Consider the following 15,846-nt stretch of genomic DNA (forward strand, 5'->3'; position numbering starts at 1 on the left):
CTAAACCAGAGGAGAGGACTGCTGTTCCGGGGAGCCTGTCCTACCTCCTGCTCAAAGCAGGGTCAGCTATGGGGTCAGACCGGGTTGCTCAGGGCTTTATCCAGTCACACCTTGGAAACTCCCTAGGATTTGAGACTGCACAACCTCTCTGGACAACCTGCTGCACTGCTGCATTGTCCTTAAAGGTAAAAATATTTTCCTTATAGCCAGCCTGAACCTCTCCTGTTCCAACTGATGCCTGTTGTCTTTCATCCTTCCACCATGCATTACTGTGCAGAGCCTGTCTCTGTCTTCTCAAGGGGCTGTTGGCAGGTCCTCCCAAAGCTATTTCTTCTTCATGTTCAACAAGATGTGTTCTCTCAGCCTTGGCTCACAGGGCATGTGTTCCAGCCGTGACCATCTTGGTGGCCCTCTGCTGAATTCGCCCTGTTTATAGATGTCTTTTCTATATTGGGGGCCCAAAACTAGACTTGGTATGGCAGATGTGGTTTAACAAGCACCAAGTAGAGCGATATAATCACTTTCTTTGATCTACTGGCTCTGCTCCTGAAAATACAGCCCGGGATGCTCTTGGGCTTTGTTGCTGTATGAGTACTATGAGCCTCCTCAATTCTGAGGAGCCTTCTTAAAAGGCTGGCTTTCATTCAATACCAAATAAAAGTTTATTACAAGTCTTAGCAGAAAGAGGTGAGTGGCTTTATTCAGACAACGTTGCTTCTTGTTTCTTACTTAGAGAGGTTTTGTGATCTTTTGATTATACGGTCTGTGAGATAAAAAATTGCAGAATGAAGCATGATGAGAAGCTGAGGTTGATGGCGGCATGGTTTTCTTTAACCTGATAAAATTGCTGTGGTACTTGCACAACACTTCTCTTGCTGTCTGTTTCAGTTTTTTTTAAACATTAGGTTAGCAAAATGTAGGTATCTGCATTTCTAAAACAACATACATCCAGAACCACTCTGCCAATTCCTCACTATGTTTTATAAAAACAATTCTGGGAGAACTGAAGTAAAGAGGTGCTAGTAGTGTATATCATTAATGTGACTCACACAGTGCTATCAAACTGCTAACAAACAGAAAGCTCAATATGCAAAACCCAACAAACTGCTCTCATTGGTGAGAATACAGTGAAGCCCTTGGGAATTATTAATTTATGATGTGAAACAATTTTTTTTTCCTATGCTTTATCTTACACTCATGCATCAGCAGCAATACACGTTCCATTCACTGGCAGTGCACAGTTTCTCGGTAAGCAGCCTGATTTGTACTGAAGTAGAAAGATTTCTGGGCAATGAAACAACTGAAACTGCAACTGCTGTTTGTTTAGCAAACTCAGTCTGTTTTGAAAGCTGAAACACTGCTTATCTGAAAAAGTGAAATAAACTGAACCTCTGTGAACTTTATTCTGCTTTTCTTAAAAACAAAAACCAGTGAGCTTTATTTTTTGTCTTGTAGCAGTATTTTGTTTTTCCCAGATTTCTGGGAACTGGATTTCTCTTTTGTGGGCTATGGCCAGCTATCTGCTGAGTTTTCAAGGCTGAAAACTCAATTGAAATTATGAAATATTTTGCTTGTTCTCAAGAAAATATTGCAGCAAAGATAGCCTGTCTTTCAGATCACTTGCTTAGATACTTCATGAACTGCATCATTTACTTTGTCCTCTGGAATTGTTCTACATTTTCAACATCCCTCAGGCGCCTGCACGTCTTTGTCATTTCTACTGGAGGCTTCACCTTGGCCTATGAGATCCAGCAACCCAGCATCTTTACAGTAAGGATTCTGCTAAACTGGCTTTTGAAAATATATTTTCTGAATCTTCTGTAGTACAGTGGAGGTGCTCAGTTGCCCTGTTTGTATTCTATCACTTGCTTTTGGCTGAAATTTAGATGAACTGAAACATGGAAAGGATGTTTAATAGAGCCAAAGCCATGGAGAAAGTTTTGGGAACCGTGGGCTAAGGTTCTCATGTCCAAACTGGTACAGTACTAGTACAAACAACTCCTCTGAGACCTCCTGTGGTGGTAAAGATGCTGCTTGTAGTTTCTAAACTGGGTTTTGATTTTTTTGTTGTTGTTGTTATTGGTTTTGTGTGGTGGTTTTTTTTTTTCCTGTGGGCCGTAAATTCCAGACCAATGAAGGGGTGCAGAAACTTATTTTCTAGATAGGGAACGTCTCTTTAAAGTTGGATATCCCCTTAGGGAGGGTGGAAAGAAGAGTGGCTCTGCACATCCATCAGCACCAGGAGCTGCTCAGGCAGATGTGAAGTTGCCCGTGTACCATCAAAGCTTTGTTCTCAGCCGAATCAAAAAACTCCCAGCAGCGGGCTGTGCCCTGAAACAAGATCTGAGGACTGCTTCATTCCACCTTGGTGTGTGATGGTGGCTCCTGTCCTCACTGCAAGCCAGGAGCCTGGGTTTGAAGGAAGCTACAACTGCACCAAGCTCTCTGACAGGTTCTTCTGCAGTGGATGGGATTTGGCCAAGTGTTGCCTGGGAGTGAATTGGACATAATAGCTGTCATGTGTCCCCTGATTCCTGGTTTGCTGGAAACCCTCTGCAGGGGGCTATGTTCTCTTTTCAAAAAGCTCTGTGGGTGCTGTGTCTCTGAAAGACGTGTGTGACTTTCTTTGGCTGGGGTAAATGTGAGCTGAAGCCAGGGAGTGTGCAAAGAAGTGAATTTTGGTCCATTGTGGGGAGGAGGAGACATGACCGTAGGCATATCTTACTGCCATGAATGTAGGTTTATACTGTATACTTTTTGTGACTGCCTTTTGTGTGACAGCACGTTTCCAGGCAAAGGAGTGAGCCCTGGGAATACTGCAGCTGTTGGAGCTGACCTTTAGCTGAGTAGGCACAGGAATGCACAACTGCATGATGATGTTTTTATAGAAAGTCTTTCACTGTACAGGTAAGTGCCTGACTAACAGCCAGTAATGCTTTCTGCTTAGAACAAAGCTTTTGATATTAAAGAGCTATTTGGATGTTCTGAGATTTATTGCAGAAGAGACAGGGCTATGAGCAAGGAAAAGGCAAAGCTGTTTTCCTGGAGAAATGCTAGGGTTGCGAAGGGGTTTTTTTTGGACGAGGCCAAGTCAAAAAGACGTGCTTGTGTCAAATTCGTGTAGCAGTGGATGGCACCACCTGCAGACAGTTAAAGGAGCCAGAGACATTGCCAGTGACTTGTTTATTCCTGTTCTGTTGTTTGGCTCCATGGGCTAGTCATTGACAATTTTGCAACTTGCCTGGCAGTGTTTCATTTTGTGTTATGTTTATCTCCCTTCAACGAAGCTTTTGAATCAATCCTTCTTTTTTTTTTTGACTAAGCTTGATGCTGAATGCTGAAATGGTTAAAGCTGGTCTTCCTTGTTATCAGCTGTGCTAGCTATGTTCAATGCCCCATGTGAATTGACTTAAAAGCTATCAGCATGCTACAGCTGTTGCTCCTAGTTCAATTTCTCCACCAGTTATGCAGTGAACAGCGGGAATGCCCCAGAGGCAGATGTGTTTATATGGTTTTGGTTGTCAGCTATTTTGCCAGCTGTTGCGGGTGAAACACAGATCACCACTGGAGAACTTGCCTGCTAGTCTTCAAGCAAGCAGAAGTGGTGGTTTCTTTTAAACAGTCTGTTTAAAGCTGCATGCTTGCTCGTGTGTTCAGTCGGTACCTTTGGAGCTTGAAACCTGCTCCCAAGATGTTCCTGGAGCATCTAAGAGGACATGTCAGTGGCCTCGGTAAGTGTTGAAGAGGTTGATCTCTCTGAAGATCAGAGATAGACATTTCAGTGACAAAAACATTCCTGCTGCACTCAGCTTAAGGAAAACTGTACCACACTGAACGTGTTGGTGTCTGCTGTGTATTTAGGAGCTTGAACTAAGATTGCAGGAGAGAGCTCTTGCCTTTCTTCTTGAAATCTGCTTTGTATTCACCACACCTGCCTGCGTGGTTTATTTTTAATTGCTGATGAAAGAAAAGATGGCTGCGGGTTGCTGTTAGCCCTAAGATTAGAGTAAGGATTTAATGGCCCTTGGCTAGGAACCTCAGAAAGCATTCATAGGTTATAAGTTTAAAAGTTCGTAACACTTGCCGTTGGGCCTAAACTTTCAGGTGTTGGGAAGGCAGAAGAAGTGATTGGGTTTTGTTTGGTTGGGTTTTTTTTCAAGTTGCATGGCATTATCCTGTGTTTGCAAAAACCAGCAATTGAGCCCCAATGGAAGACATTGTTTGCCTAATTGTCCTGATTTAGGAGTGTCTGTTCTTGCAGGAATCAGTAGGTATAGAAATCTGACATTTTGATGTTTTTGTATCTTCTTTAATGTCAACTGAACAAGCGTCAGTGACCTGACCCTTAATTGTTTTGGTTCTCTCTTTGAGAGTTGTACAAAATAATCAAACAACAGAAAAGTATTGTCTGCTCTTCCTGGCAGCTTTTGTTTGTTTCAGTAACATTAAACATATTAAAAGATTTGACAGTTTTAATGCAATTCAACTATTACTCTTTGCTTCAGTAAGAGGATGTTTCTGAAAACAGGATCTAGTACACGATACTTGTGCCAAAAACAGTTCCCTTGCTGCACACTTAAAATTTAAAATATTTTAATGATCTTAACTCTATCTTTATAATCTATACGTATTTTTTATTCTTTAATAAGGAAACATCTTGTAAAATATTCATTAATGTTCAAAAAGAGTTTTGCTACAGTTCTCAACTTGCTATGACGTTCTTGTTAACTTTTTGTTCCTTAAAATTCTTCATCTTTAATTATAAAATATATTTTATAACAAAAAAATACAACCACAAAGTGTTCTAGTCTATAGAAAAGCAGAAGCCTTGCAGTTCTAGCAGAACTTCACTTGCGTATGGTTTTCCTGGTGCATTTCTGCCAAAAGTGAAGTACACCAAACACACCCGGGCTGTCATGCAGAGAGGCACAGGATTTGTGGGATCCTTCCTATGTTCAATTTAATAGAGCATACAAAGCAATTCCATGATAGATCTTTCCAGCTACAAACAGAAAAGTCAATCTTCTATTTCCACCTGCTGTGTCTTCTCTGTCTCAACAGATGTAAGTGGAATCAGATAAGGGAGTTTATTCTTGATTTGAGTTTGGGTTTTTTTTCCCCTGGAATGAATTTATTGTTAACCCTTTATTGTTATATAAATGGTTTACTCAAACTTTTAAGAAGTAGATTGAGCACTATTGCAATAAAATGCCTCCCTGTTCACTTCCCCAGAACTAGCCTGGTTTTTACCCAGCTAAAACTTGTCTTGTATGTAATTTTTCTTAGAGCCAGAGGATGCAAAAATGCTGCAATTGTTAATAACTCAGTGAAAAATGGCAAAATTCACATTACAGAGATGGAACAAAAAATCACTTTGTGCTAGTCAAGAATACCTAGAGGCTTTTCTGTGCACTGACTTTTGTTATTTGATACCCATATTATGGATTACTTCCCCACATCGTGATCGATATGTGCTCCAGAAGGGTATTCTTGGGTCTCAGGTGTCCAGGCAACAAGCAGAGTTTGAATAGACAGGCAAACCAAACTGAAGGATAATAATACATGAGTACTGGCAAGCTGCCTAGATCGGCATTGGTAAGCATGATTCTGCAAAAGCTGCAGAGCGTGAAATGGGACCTGTGCTGTATTTAAACGATCAAGAGGATTAGCCTGAGTTCTATGACTACTGACAAGTACCTCGCGCATAGGCATAAGCAAGTCCTTCGTAAAAACTATGACGAAACCAGAAGATTATTCTCATCACATGATTTATGTAGAGTAGGGAAGGGTGCAAGGGATTCTGCAGTCTTTTTTGAGCTGTAAATGGACAGATACTGAAGAGCTTTAATGAGCATGGCATTTTGGTGATTTTGCATCAGGCCTATGAGACATAGCTTGCACAAATCTTTAAGACTGCTCACTATGCAAATCTAAGGGATGCGGCTTTTATGTATTTCCATCAAACCTGGGAGAACATCTGAAGCGCAACTGCAACAGTTATTTAGCTATGGAAAGTAAATCAACAAAGTTTTTAATATGAAAATTATAGACTCCTATAGGGTGCTGCCTAGGCCTTTTCCCAGATTGCTTATCAATGTTGCCAATGATCTAATTCTTGCTTTCGCTATTTCAGACTTTATTTCAAAGTGAGGAGGGAATTATATCTAATATCCATGTTGTTAGCGTGCGTGTACTCTGGGACTATTGATCTGCAACAAACATTTTAAACAGACTTGCATTTGAACACGATTTTAATGTTTGTTTTTTTTTTCCTTCAGTATCGAGCTGACTTTTGCGTAATGCTTTATTTTAAACAGTATTCCAAAAGGGCCTTCCCTGAACAGAGACATGGAATTTGAGGCTGAAAACAGATGCAGACAACAATAGCAAGATAATAATAATAAAGATAATGAATAAATGTTTATTACACTTGGTGTTTTACTCCTTAGCAGTTTGGTGCTCTGCAGGAACAAATGGTACAACCGACAGCAGCATGGTGTGCCTACAGCAGAGACTTTAGACAGCAAACTATTCACAAGAGTTATTACTGAATGCTGATGGTCTTTCCCCATAAAAAAAAGAGAAAGCTTGCAAAGGTTTCTGCACCTGCAAGGAGTATCCTAGCAACATCACTGGGAAAACTGTATGCCAGGACATTTTTCTGAGTGCTTTTTGTTGAACATAGCAGCAATTGTAAAACAAAGGTCAAGAGCAATTTAAGCTCTTCAAAGTGCTGTTGCTTAACTCATTTACTCAGAGAAATGTTTGTGTTGTAGTTTTCTGTCTAAAGGATAAATATCGGGTTACAGAGTCATCCAGCAGACTATCCGATTGCAGTTTAGTTAAACGTGAATATCACGTAATCTAAAATGTCACTTCTTACTTGTGGGAAAATGGTTGTTAGCATTTAACACTAGTTTTTGCCTTGTGAAGTAACCAGGAGTCCCTTCTGCCTGCTCTGGCAGCTGAGGATACCCAGGGACTTTCTCTGCAGCACAGAACAGGGAAGCACAGAACACCACCAGGCAGTGGGAACAGACCACTGGTCTAATAAAAAAAAAAAAAAAAGAAAAGAAGAAAGTGGGTTTTTTTTTGTTTTTTTTTTTTTTTTTTTTAACTGAGAAGGTGTATGCGGTCATTGTCTTACTGTATGCATAGACCTCAGGTAAGTCTCTGCTTTGTGTTTTTGTGCTTTCATCATCAGCTTTCAGGGAAAATACTTATTTCAGGTTTTCCTATGTCATTCACTAGTATGAGAAGTACTTGCTGGGCTTGCTCTTACTGGCCTTGCCATCTTACAAAGGGGAGAGGTCAATGTTTATTTTTGTGTTTTATGGATGAGAGACTTGAGGCGAAGGACTAAGACCCTTTTCAGCCCCCTGCACTGGAGCTGGAGAATTACTAGAGGAGCTGAGCCATGCTATCACAGCCCATCCGAGCTTCTGCTTTAATCACGCAGAACAGGGACAACATTACTGTCTCTCACCGGGAAAGATGGTGATGTAGCCTAAAAAATGCACGCAGTTGTAACAAGAGTTTTTGCCCTCTGCCCAGTCTAGTAGATAGCCTCTAGTTCTAAAGCCTGGTCTAAAAAAGGAATGTTTACCATATCTATTCAACTTGCTAGACAAGGCACAAAGCCTGTTGCTGGTCTTTTTTTCCCTGCTTTCTGACTCTGTGAAAAGATTTTGTACTTAAATTATTGGATGTTGATCTTTTTCATTAGCTACTTAGAGAAATATGGGTTCTGCATTGTTTCCTATGTAAACAGTCATCTGAAAAGTCAGCAGTCATCAGACATAACTCCCTCTCTCAGCTCCCTGTTTATTAAGCTAAATTACGGTTTAAGCTGGAATTTAATACCAAACAAACAAATGTGCTTAAGGTAACCTTCTGTTTCCTTCATTACAAAGGCACTTGAAAGTGCTGGAGCCATTTCCCTTTGCGGAGAAATATTTCTGAGTAATTTGCCAAAGAAAATTAGCTGAGGATAAGGTGCTTCTTCTGAGGCAACACAAGAAACGTTCAGTGAAAAACTGTCACAGCTAATAGAAAAAATGAAACGCTATTATGTTCAAACAATTTTTTTTTTCTTTTCCCTCCTCCTGGACTTCAGGTGATGTGACCCCTGTTCTCATGAATCCTCTCTCGCAGTCACACTCCATTTCTCTGGCAGAAGGAATATGCCGTACTATATCAGACATGAATGCAGACCATGTGATGGTCACGCAGGAAACTTTAATGGAGCAATTAGTGAAAAATTATCCAGGTAATGTATTAGTTCCTCCCTCCTTTTAAAAGTGACTGTATCATCAAGCTTGAGTTTCTGATATCGGGCAGGCGATCACTGAATGTTTACAAGCAAAGCTGTCAATATGAGAGAATATAAATTAACAGGCCACTGGTAGAATACAAGAGTATTCTCCTCATCAATCTGAGAATGCAATCCTTTTTATAGATTTTAATAAATCTTCTTTGAGAATGGGAGGGAACCGAGTGCAGTAGCATGTTGAGAGTATGCCCTTTCTAGAGAGCAGGAAAGCATAGATGAGGTATTTAGGTGCCAGAAATGGAGCAGCATAAAACAGACTGTGTGTCAGATCACAAAGACTTTGAGTCCTCCGTTAGGAGACAGGAACACAGCTGACTTGGATGGCAAAGAGACTGGGTAAGAGTCTACATCTGGTGTTTGCTATAAAAAAAGTAGAACCAGCCTCAACTTCAAGTTCGTAGTCAAATTCCAGCCCCTTCCTTCCTGAAAGCAAATTATTTAGACTAAATGAGCTTTAATCATTCTCTTCTGATGGGGTAGCAGCCACTTCCCTTAAACGCTGCGTTTCCTTTTCGATCTGGAAAACATTCAGTTTTCCTTAGATCTGCAGTACTCAAGTGTGTGTGTTATGCCCACGTGCATGTGAAGCTCTGTAGAGGCTCATATGGCCCTTTATAGGAGGTTGCTTTGATACTGAGTTTCCTCTTTTGAGTCTTCTTAATCTTATAGCTCTGCAAACATTACAGGTTGATCTGGTAGGCATTTTCAGTATTGGCAAAAATTTTAATGCAACACCATAAGCTGGCTCGGAACCCTGCCAGGAACGTGATGTGCACTGAGACAACCACAAGGGAGCATTTCTATGTCAGCCAGAAGTAGCACTCTCAAAGTTTGTAGGCAGAGAGCGTATTTCTTGCTGTTTTCACCTTGCTGGAAGTTTTCATCCCTGCGGGCAGGAGATCAGCAGAAGCCCAGGGCAGCAGATCAGATGTCACTAGACTAATGACTCTGGGACTGTGACATCTGAGGAAAAAAAACAGTAGCTGAGACCAGTCTCAGGGAGGTAGATTTTGGTACCAATTGTCATCTGACAGAAGTATGCCAGAGGCTTCAGAGAGAGAGATGAATGCCACTGTTAAATAACCTGCCAAGAGGGAAATGCTTTGAACAACACATTGTTTGGTTTGTACCTGGCAGAAGGTCTTTCTCATGACTATCATATCCTGACAGACACAAAGAGAACGTCCTTGCTTATTTGACGAAGAACATCCTAAGCTCCATCGCAGCAGTGCTGCAGCGACAACCAGAAATGCCGCTGGCCTTTATGTGCTTCCTCAGGGGTGACCTGCCTCACCAGGGAGGAACGGCGCTGGCAGAGTTAAAAAGGGTTTTATTGATCTGTAGGGCACCGGCAGGATTGCAGCTACCAGAGCCCTCGGCTGGATGATGTTTCTGTGCTGCCCTCACCTGGCTGGCCCAGAAGGGCTCTCCCTGACTCAGGGCTACAGCCTGTGCCGACCCCAAAATTTGGGGCAGCCCCTGCTGCGCCTCGCGTGTGGACACTGCTGCAGAGTGGGTCTGTCCCTGTTCTGCAGGGAGCCCAGGTGGGGACAGCTGGGTGCAACAACAATTGCTGGCTCTGGAAGCTCAGCAGAATAGTGATGTATTTAAAAAAAATATATATCCTGCCTTTTGTCCGGTGATACTGGACACTTTCACATTGAAGTGGAGTATGCCCTACTCAAACTTCAGGTGCCAGGTCAGTTTCAAACTTTTTTTTTGAATCCTGTGAACTAAATACATTTCATGTTCAGTTGCTTCCAGATCTGTTGTATGGAAGTTATTTTTTGGACAGCTCCCATTTTACTTGAAAACTTATAACTGATTTGAAATATCTCTATCTTTGTTGTAGGCATTGCAGTTCCCTCCCACAATATCTTATATAATATCCTCGGTGCTCTAATTAAAGAAAGGAAAATCTATCACACGGGAGAAGGATACTTCATTGTGACTCCCACCACATACTTTATCGCAAATGATGCCAGAGAAGACAACAGAAGGGTCCAGTTGGAAGACAGTTGTTGCTGTTCATCGCCTTCCATCACATACCTGGTAAACATCGAGCGCTGTGCAGACCCGCTGAAAGCAAACATTCCTACGGTATCCCGTTACAGATCCTGCCACTGCTTTCCTGACCAGAATACGCTCTGTGAACAAAGACATCGGCAGCTAATGGACCATGAACCTAATGGAGGAGGTAAGAAAGGCTGCAGTGAACTGAAGCCTTCAATTCAAACTGAAGGGATCTCCACATCTGCTGAAAATCATTCCTGGGACACCATCAAATCCCTGACATCTGTGAAAGAGAAACTGAAAAGCAAAAGGTTTGGCCTTGGCCTTTTCTGGACAAGTGCTTCTGAAAAAGAAAAACATAAGAAGGAGTACTCCACTTTTTCAGCCCAGTTTCCTCCCAAGGAGTGGCCAGTCAGGGATGAAGATGACTTAGATAACATTCCACGTGATATTGAACACGAAATCATCAAGCGTATTAACCCTACTCTTACAGTTGATAATTTGATTAAACACACAATATTAATGCAGAAGTTTGAGAAGGAGAAAAAATATATCAGTAAGGGTACCTCGGCTGAAGTGTCAATAGTCAGGCAAAACCGTATTTCAAAGGATTGTATTCAAAAGACACAAAGTAAAACAGCAAAACACATCAGGAAAACAAAATCAAAGAAAGAGAAGCAGATCAGCGGCAGCAACAGGAAATCTCACGTACATGAGCTAACATCCCAAAGCGAGAAACTGGAAGAAGGGAACCTTTCACTGCCTATCAGAAGCCAACAGCCATCTGATGTAGCAGTGGAATCCCAAGTCATATATAAAAAACAAATTAAGAACCCTTTTCAGGGCCTGTCATGGAGACGCAACTTTTACGTGAAAGGGTACAAAGGTGCTATCAACAGTCAGCTGAAGACCAGGACTCGAAAGCAAGAAAGGGCTTTACAAAGGCCACAGTCCACGGACTCCTCAGAAAACTTTGACTATAAAATAGAACAGCTGGCTGCTGAAACACAGGCTGACAAAGCTAAGCAAAACAAACTACTCCATGCTAATAGGTCTTTCCTCCAAGTAAAGCAAGACAGCTTAAGTGAAAACTTTACTTATCCACAAGGCAATAGCTTGCAGATAGATAATGAAAGTAAATACTTTCTGAAGACTGATATTTCTGAAAAAAACATCTACAGAAGAACAGTAAAAAAAAATCCTGGAGATACTAAGAAATCCCCTCACCCCTACGCTGCAGATAATGGTGTCTGCAAAGAAGATGCAAAACTTTTGTCACATTTGAGAGATGAGTATTGCAGGTGCAAAGCTGACAACGTATGTGAGTTACGAGATCAAACAGCAAGTGAATTTCAAAATGTCCGTCTTTCAAAGTACACAGCCAATGTTAACCTGGTAGAAAAAAGTGGTGTGAAATACAGACAAAAGACCAATAAAAACAGTGAACTTGTATTTAAATATGACGGTACTAGCCATCCTGGATCAATGAGGCTGGAAAGTGAAGGATATACCGGTAACTGCCACCTTCTGTACCAAAAAGCACATGATGGTGACACCTGTAACTCTTTATATCTGGATGACAATTTTGAAGGCCAGGAACCATGTCACCTGCCTCCTGGCCGTGCTCTTTCAGATACAAGAGACTGGAGTAAGGCTGTGCAAAAGCTGGGGACAGCTATGTCCCTAACAAACTGTAAGGTTAATGCTTATCCCGCCCAGTGCAACACAACTGTAAATAAATGTGACTCTGGAGAACACAGATATAAGGAAAGCGCTAGTTTTGCAGAATCAACAGATGGCTCAAAAGAGCATCCAAAACCAAATTTCACTGAGGAAAGCTGTTTAAGCAGTCAGGTTCTTCTGATAGGTCACAGAAAGGAAGAAGAAACTGGCCTTACTGCATGTGCGAAGGCTTCACCTGTAGCAGATTTCTGCCACGCTAATGAGGCTGACTCAGATGTCGACACTTTGCAGAACTCCACCTATGAGACAGGTGAAGTAGTGGCATGCTGTGCTTTGGGGCTGCAGACCAAAGAAAGAAGAAATTCTCTGGGAAAAAAAGATCTGTTTTCTAAGAATGCATGTACTGTGATACCAGGACAGAAGCACTTGGAAGGGACAGAAAACTACAGCATTACAGGAGACAGTGGAATTGACTCCCCAAGGTAAGAAAACACATGTAACTATGTTAGATGTTTTATCTTCAAATTAACAATCAGATTTAGGCAGAAATGTTGCTGTAAATTATAACCCCCTCCCTCCCCAACAACAAAATTCTTAGTATCTTTAAAAACTTCAGTGTTATGTCCCAGAAATACTCAAACTGTACAGCTCTACCATGTCTTTTTGCATGAACATTCCCTCTGAATCAGCTATACAAATGCTGCTGTGTGGTGGTTTAGCCCGGACCACCACACAGTTTCTTATTCACCCTCCCCCTACCCAGTGGGACGGGGGAGAGAAATTGGGAAGAAAGGAAAACTCGTGGGTTGAGATAAAAACAGTTTACTAAAAATACTAAAAACTACAAAGCTAACAGGATATAAGGATATTAATATATACAAAATATACAAAATGAACAATGTACAACTTCTCACCACCCGATGTCCGAATGACCGACGCAGCCCGTCCTGAGCAGCGATCACAGGAACAACACCGAGCAGCAAGCAAAGGGGGAGAGCAAGCTAGCAAGGTAGAGGGAACGATGCCAGCAAGCAAGAGAGAAGAAAAGGATGCCAAGGGTGCCCGAACGGATACCCGACAAGAAAAGGAATAACTGAAAATGATGCCCCCTCCCATGGGCAACCCCCACTTATATACTGAGCATGACGTCTATGGCATGGAATACTCTCTTTGGCCAGTTTGGATCAATTATTCTGTCTGTCTTTTGCCCAGCTTCCCACATCTGCACGTTAACGAGACTTGGAAAGCCAGACAGTGTCCTTGGCCTCATTAACAACAACTCGTATCATCAGAATGTTTTTATCAACATTCTTCACACACGAAATCCAAAACACACCGGCTACTGAGAAGAAAATTAACTCCATCCCTGCTGAAACCAGGACATGCTGTTTATACTCTGCTTCTGTTTTTACGAGGCAAGAAAACCGTACGAGCTCTGCCTTGCAGATGAAGATGGCCAAGTTCAGAAACGTTAAGAAACATGATGATTGATAAACTCAGCGTTAAACATGGTCATTGATGAACTGTTAGCAGGGAGGTTCAGCTCGGATTGATCTTGCCCTATGACATTATGGATATTGTCATAGTTTCTCCAGTTGTAGAGGAAAAGTGCTTTATAGAGGTGTTCATTCAAAATTTAAAGTACAAAATACCGTCTGACTTGCTCACAATAGACAGGGGAATGTGTACATCACTTGTGCTAGAAGCATCTGTTTCCTTTCATAGGGTACATTTTGCCTGTAACTATACTTGAAAAATCCCTTAATGGAAAACAAATTGATACGAAACATTTTTTTTACAAAGCTGCTTGTGAAGAAGATCTGTAAAACTGTTAATTAAATTGGCAAGAACATAAGTTAAAATGCTGTGAAGGAAAAATAATAACTATTTTTTAATAGCATCACATATTCTTAAGATCTTAAATGACTGGTATTTAAGTGTAATTATACCATTTGATAAATGTAATTAAATCATTAGATATGTACTGTCACCTTGAGAAGCTAGCATATGAAGGAACAAATAACATACTACTGTTTTTAAGGAAATCCTGCTTTTTTTTTTTTTTTTTTCCCTTAAGCAGCTTTTGGCTTTGCACTCTTTCAAACCTATTTCTAGTGTATTACTTGGACGTGAACATTTGAAATTTGTTGGGTGCTCTTTAGCAAAAGGTCATTTTAATTGTTTGTATTGATGCCATTAGTGGTACCAGAAGCTAAGCCAACTCAGTTTATTTTTAGAATGTGAAGTCTAATGTCTAACAATTCTGTTACTTTAGATGGACTGAAAGGAAGATGAAGCTCCCTCCCAAATTCTGAAAGCAGAAATACTACTGCAAAGAGGAGGACAAAGTGGAAGGAATATCACCACAAGATTCCTTGTTTCAGCTAACTCTGGTCATGAATACTTGATTTTTTTTTTTAATGAGTTTTGTAAACTTTCCCTTGTAACAACATAACCATACTGTAAATGTGATCAGTCACATCTGTGAGGCTGTCTCTAAATCAAAGCTGTTAGTTAAAACTCTTGACCGTAGTATTTGGAGAGCTGATCTCCATTTCTGTTGCTCTCACCTTTAAGTAGTTTTTGCATCCCTGTGATAATAAAAATGAGAACTGATGTACTTCATTCAGATCACACCATTAATCTGGAAAGGGTATGTGTTGCTGTAACAGGAACTGTGTCAGTTGGACACGAGTGTTTTACACTGTAATTTATTGAAAGTGTTTCCTACTTGTGCCATGGAAATAACAGCACACTCCATCTACCCCATCAGAAAACAAACAAACTAACTAGATCTCACGCACCTTGTTACTACAAAAATTCCTTCAAGCCTGACATTCTCTCACTGTGTCCTGAAGAAATCTTAGCTGTCCTCATGAATGTACCTGGTGTGTTTATTATCTGGCGAACAAGAGCTGGTCTTTGCAAATGAAAATGTGTTGCTGCAGGAGACAACAGGTAAGGTCAGTGGCATTGCTTTGAGAAAAACCCTGCTGCTCTTTCTTTCTCTTAAGGAAACAACATCCTGGCAGCCGTCAGGATCACTTTATAGCTTTTAGTTCAGAAGCCTGCTTTTGACTTCTTAATCCTGATTTCTTCCTGCAGCTAAAAGCAGATGGCGCTGGTTTCATGATGCTAATCATCAACGGCTTATGGTCCTTTCACATCTTACAGAGGCGGTCGGTCATACTGTTAATGACTCTGCCAGGCTCTCACTATTGAGAACTTGTCTCCGATAGTTATGGAGACAGAAGGCTAAAGCTGCAGTTAACGGTTTTTAAAGCTATGGGAGATTTATTTTAGGGAAGGCGTCTCTGGCTGTGAAGAAGGGGAAGAAACTGCGTTTGTGCAGCGCTCTCTCCCGGCCGCCTCGCTCCATGGCCGGTCTCGGTCACGCCAGTACCGGGCCTTCCCCCTCAGGCTTCTTCCCGAACCTCTCTGCTCCTCACGCTGCCGCCGCCCGCCAGCAGCTTTTCCGCTTCCTTAAAAACTCCTTCCAGGGGCTTACAGGCGCAGCGGGGCTACGGCACAACGCAGGCCCCGGTAGGAATCCGGTGGATGAGCAGCAGGCCGCCGCCTCCTCGCTGTCTCAGGCGCCTCCCTCTCCGCGCCCATCATGGCGGACGCCTCAGGGCGAAGGCGGGAAACTCACCGCGGGGCAGCCTGGGCCTTGGAGTCCGGGAGGGAGCCCCCCGGAGCATGCTGGGAATTGTAGTCCGGCTTCGGGAGGCGGCAGGCTATTGGCTGCCGGGCGGCGGGTGAGCGTCGCGACCCCACCCCTCCCGTTGCCGGGCAGTAGGCGGGTTCTGTTTCTGTCA

General features: G+C 42.0%; 1 protein-coding gene across 1 annotated transcript; it reads left to right on the forward strand.

Moving 5' to 3' along the window:
* The first annotated feature begins 2,836 nt into the window (after positions 1–2,836).
* STOX1 (storkhead box 1) lies at positions 2,837–14,582 on the forward strand. Its single transcript, XM_086752441.1, has 4 exons — positions 2,837–2,907; positions 8,117–8,269; positions 10,185–12,510; positions 14,304–14,582. The coding sequence occupies exons 2-4, from the start codon at positions 8,137–8,139 to the stop codon at positions 14,341–14,343; spliced, it is 2,499 nt and encodes an 832-aa protein (XP_086608567.1). The 5' UTR covers positions 2,837–2,907; positions 8,117–8,136; the 3' UTR covers positions 14,344–14,582.
* The last annotated feature ends 1,264 nt before the right edge of the window (positions 14,583–15,846 follow it).

The sequence above is a fragment of the Chlamydotis macqueenii genome, chromosome 7 (assembly GCF_036417535.1).
Source record: "Chlamydotis macqueenii isolate bChlMac1 chromosome 7, bChlMac1.mat, whole genome shotgun sequence".
Taxonomy (NCBI): Eukaryota; Metazoa; Chordata; class Aves; order Otidiformes; family Otididae; genus Chlamydotis; species Chlamydotis macqueenii.

What these genes read in the sequence shown, in the direction of transcription:
- STOX1 (XM_086752441.1), top strand. Translation starts at nt 8,137, where the DNA reads ATGAATCCTCTCTCGCAGTCACACTCCATTTCTCTGGCAGAAGGAATA. An exon ending in ATTAGTGAAAAATTATCCAG is followed by an intron (nt 8,270 to 10,184) that starts GTAATGTATTAG and finishes TCTTTGTTGTAG; the next exon opens with GCATTGCAGTTCCCTCCCAC. An exon ending in AGTGGAATTGACTCCCCAAG is followed by an intron (nt 12,511 to 14,303) that starts GTAAGAAAACAC and finishes CTGTTACTTTAG; the next exon opens with ATGGACTGAAAGGAAGATGA.